At 45.4% G+C, this 4,690-nt stretch overlaps 1 protein-coding gene across 1 annotated transcript in view; it reads right to left on the bottom strand.

Annotated features, from left to right (window-relative positions):
* Positions 1–3,318: 3,318 nt before the first annotated feature.
* The window catches only part of MYO1E (myosin IE), a 189,582-nt gene continuing 188,210 nt past the window's right edge, over positions 3,319–4,690 (bottom strand). The window contains exon 28 of the mRNA XM_081084100.1: positions 3,319–4,397. Within this exon, the coding sequence (XP_080940226.1) occupies positions 4,321–4,397 (77 nt within the window). The 3' untranslated portion in view covers positions 3,319–4,320. The remainder of the gene's footprint in view (positions 4,398–4,690) is intronic.

Raw genomic sequence — 4,690 nt, 5'->3', positions numbered from 1 at the left:
ATCCTGTGTGCATTTGTGCATTCTATACTGAATAAGTCAGATACTTGCTTTGACTAATTTCTCTTTGAGCTATATGCATACAAATTATTGCCTTCATAGCTTTGGGAACGACCTTCCTACCATTTTTCTCAAATGGAAAATCTAGAATTTGGCTTTAGTGATTGCCTACTGATTCCTAAACTTCCTGAATATGAAAAGATTGATTCATTATGAAAATTTAAAAGGAGAGGCTAATCATGGCTATTCCCTTTCTAGAACCTACTCAATTATTCTCTTAATTCCCATACAGAACACTTGGCCCACTGGAACTGTGACTACCACAGTAACCATCACAATGGGTCTCAATCTCACAGGCTCACTGAGACTGGGAATAGCAGCCCAAAGGGGCCTGTGACATCCTGTTAAAGTAGAAACTTGGGATGCAGTTTCCTGTTGTGCTGTTTCAACTACATTATGGGTTACTTTTTTTTTTTCAGCAGGCATGTGATCACATTCAACATTGTTTTCTAAGGGAGAATGCATTCTCAGTTTCCAACCACTAACTTAAAAAACAAAACCCTCCTAAAATAAATGTGTCTCTTATAGCAATAACTTCCCAAACTATTAGTTCAACAAGATGTTAATTGGACTTTTGAGAAAAAGGAGTTAGTCATACATTTGGGAAACATCACAAATGCATGTGAGATTCTTAAAGATTCTGAGGTGCTTCAGTAACTAAACTCATTTCACTCAGTGTTTTGGAACCTGGATGTGGCTACAAGCTGCCTTCTACATTACATGACAGCGAAGCCCACAGGTGCCTGGTTCTGTGACTGGCTCTGACTGCCCCCGAGGAGAACCTGCTCCGTCCAGGGCTGGCTTCTCACCCCTTCCCCTGGGCAGGCCAGCAGCCCTCCTGACTAGCTGAAGCATTTAGATAGAGACACTAGTGTAAAGTTTTATAAATCCTCTTGTTGAGATAGTGGGACTTGTTCCCATGGCAGCCTTAGACACTGACAGATGACTAAGTGTGAATGGTAACTAAGTGAGACCACAAAAGGGGGCTTTCCTGGCTCTGACTTCTCATCAGGAAAGGATGGGTTTTGTAGGCATACTCCAAAGATATTTTATAGCTTCTTTATGACATACTTTGCTTAGTTAAGTATTAAATACTCTGACTCAGGAAATTCCTACTTTTGGATGTCATTAAAAGACCTTTAAGATACTTCCTTATGTGCCACAGCAGGCGCCCAAACTCAGGTGTTATAAATGTGCAGTCAGCTGTAAAGGTAGGAGTTGTAATATAACAACACTGGAGTTAGGAAATGTGATGAGGTAACCAGTATTTGAAGAGCACAGACCCGCTGGGTTGTTGGGCCTGAGCCTGGGAGCTGTGTGGCCTGTGGGCGCTGGGGTAAGGGTGTCGACCTCAGATGTGCTAAAGTGTGTCAGGCCTGGAGCACAGCGTCTGGAGGCGCGTTAACGTGAGTGGCTATGATTTTAAGGAGGTTGCTGGTCTGGGATGGACTCTGGGTATTCAAAGGTGTGTTAGATAGAGCTCTTGTCTATCAAAGGAGTTACAGATTTATAGCTGTTGATTCCTTTTTTGGGAGTTTTTCTTTTTAGGTTTTTGATTTTTGAGAGAAAGATATTAGATGCTAAAAGGTTGACAAATTAGACTGACTGTCAAACTCTTTGTTGAAGACTTAAGATTAAAAGTGTGGGCCTTGGGGTCAGATCAGGGTTCAAATGACGGTATCTCTACTTCAGAGCTATTGTGATCTTGGGCACAGTAGTGAACTGTGCTGAGCTTGCTCATTTGCAAAGTGGAGATTTTAGACTAGGCCATAGCTTCCTCTCTGAAATCAATACACACACACACACACACACACACACACACACACACGCATACACACATACACTATAGTGTCAATAGGATCACCTTTCCTCATGTCATCACATTATGGCTTTATTTTCCGCTCTTAAAAGGTAATGAAATATACTTTAAATGTTATGGTATTGTTACTGAAAAGGGTTTGCTCCCTGTTCTTGATAAAACACAGAATTCAGTGGTTTACTTTGTACCGAATTCAGATACATTTTGCTCTTTATATGTAACCCCTGATAATTTTCCCCAGCAGGACTTGGGGATCCTGAAATGACAAAAAGGTGTGTGCTGGTCAAACCCTACTTTCCCAATAGCTTACGAATGACTGTGGCAGAATAATCCCAGGGTCACCTGGTGCACTGATAAACTTGAGAAGTGCCTTTTTGCCCTAGATTTCAGCGAAAATGCTGAAATTGAATAAAGTGGGTCGCTGTTCTTGGGTTCGTCAATTAAGGAGTCTTCTGCTGTGAGTGTAGGGATTTCACGATGTATAAGAGAACTGGCTGGGTCCTCACTTCCAAGATGACCAAGAAAAGAAGGAACAACGGTTGTGCCAAAACAAGCTGCGACCATGTGCAACCTATTGGTTGCACCAATAGCGCCTGATACAGGCCCAAGGACAAGGCCATTAAGAAGTTCATCAAAACATAGTAGAGGCCACAGCCTTTAGGGACATTTCTGAAGCAGGTGTAGTCCATGCCTCTGTGCTTCCCCAGCTGTATGTGAAACTACCCTACAGTGTGAGCTGTGCCCTTCACAGCAAGGTGTCAGGAATCCTGAGCCCAGAAGGACCCCCACCCCCACCCTGATCTACACTGGTGGGTGCTGCCCCACAACCTCCACCAAAGCTCATGTAAGGAGCTAAGTAAGTCCTAAGGGCTGAAGAAAAGTTCTCTGGGAAAAAAAAGAAATGGGAATTGTACTTTAAAAAATAAAGAAAGAATGTCTGTGGCAACTGGGAGTGGAGGTAGAGAAGTGAGTCTCCCCTAGAACCTTTTCCTTATTATGCACATGCCATTTCCCCCAACTTTTCACTATTACTGCAGTAACACTGAATGTGTTGGCTAGGGCTGCCTTAGCAAAGTACAATGGCCTGGGTGGCTTAGCGATGGATTTATGGTCTTACAATTGTGGAGGCTGAAGTCTGAGACCCAGGTGCTGGTCTTCTGAGGGAAGACCTGTTCCAGACCCCTCTCCTCAGCTTGTAGCTGGCTGACTCCACATCATCTTCCCTCTCAATGTGCCAATCTGAGTCTAAATTTCCCTTTTATCAGGATGCCAGGTGTATTGGATTAAGGTGCTTCCTAATGGCTTCATTTTAACTTGATTACCTCTGTAAAGAACCTATTTCCAAATAAGGTCATATACAGAGGTACTGGGGATAAATATATTTTCAAAATATCTTTTTTGGGGGATATGGACACAACCCATAATAAATGTTGAGAAAGAACAAGGGGGTTCACTGATTCCTTTATTAGGAGGTAAGGGGGGTCCACAGAGCGGGGCAGGGGAAAATCACCTGTAGGGGAAGGGTTGGGAGGGGCTTGCGGGGGCGGAGCTAGAAAGCAGTAACACTGATTCTATAGTTGGAAGGAGTAGTGCACATCTGTAAGTACCTGGTGCGAGTTTTGTAATAAAACCTACCTTATGAATAAGTACAGTGGAATACTACTTAGTACATTCATACATGTTTCTAACATCTTGAGATTTTTTTATATATACAGTATATGATCTGTTTTTATAAATGTACAGCTTGAAAAAAAAAGACCCTTCTAGTAATAGGTACAGCATTAAACACAAAACCAACATGGGCCAGCCACATTCCCACTGAAGACCCAGAAAAGCAAGGCCGACAGCCCAGCCCCCAGCCCCCAGCCCCATTCAGCCCCGCAGCCCGATGGTCCCAGCAAGTGTAAACCAGCACCCCTCTGCTCCCATAGGCTCAGCAGGCCATGCCCGCCCCTAGCATTTGCACCAGAAGTGCCCACTCACGCCTTCAGAGAGGGGTCCTCCCTGATGGGAGGGGGCAGAGGGAATGTGTGTCAGGTAAGGAAAAGAGGGATGAGAGAAATGTGCTCTTCAACTAAAGGCACTTGTCAGCGGCCGCCCACAGCCATTCCCTGGGCCTGGTGAGCGAGCGGGGTGCTGTTCTGATAGAGCCAACAAGGTCTGAGTGGACCCCGCCTGTCCTCTCACCAGGTTTAAATAGAATAAATAAATCTTAGTGGGTGGTTGTTTTGCCCTCCTGGGTTCTCATGAATAGGCTATCTTGTAGGATCATTTATGGAGTGACGACCCTTTCCCCAGCGCAGCCTTCCAATGTCCTGGGGAAGGTGCCAGAATAACTCCAGGCCGTGGCGAAGCAGTTGCTCGTTATAGATCAGAAGGAGAGCCCCAAATGTCCCCTCCCGTCTGTGCCTGGAGCTCCACCCGTGCGCCAGTCTCTGTGCAACTCAGATCTTGGTCACGTAGTTGTTGGGGAACAGGCCCTGCTTGCCTCGGAGCCGGCCCGTCCACCAGCCAGAAGGATCTGTAGGGAGACAAATGGCAGAAGTGAAGGGAGGCTAGGCTGTTCTACCCTGGCCAAATGCCCCCTCTCACGCACGGTGCAGCAAGGCAAGTGTGACTTGTCTACAGCCACATTCTTTTTCATTCTTTATTTTCTTTAATTTTTTTTCCCCATCACCATTAATCCCCTCTATGCCCTTTTCCACCATCACCCATCCCTCTACCCTGTCCCTTACAGCAGACCCACAGACGGGCCACTCAGAGCCCTCTTAAGGGAAGGACCTGATGGGCAGATGTGAGGTGCTGGAGACAGCC

This window comes from Myotis nattereri (assembly GCF_964212035.1).
Source record: "Myotis nattereri genome assembly, chromosome: 1".
Classification (NCBI taxonomy): Eukaryota; Metazoa; Chordata; class Mammalia; order Chiroptera; family Vespertilionidae; genus Myotis; species Myotis nattereri.
This window is presented reverse-complemented; position numbering and strand designations above follow the sequence as displayed.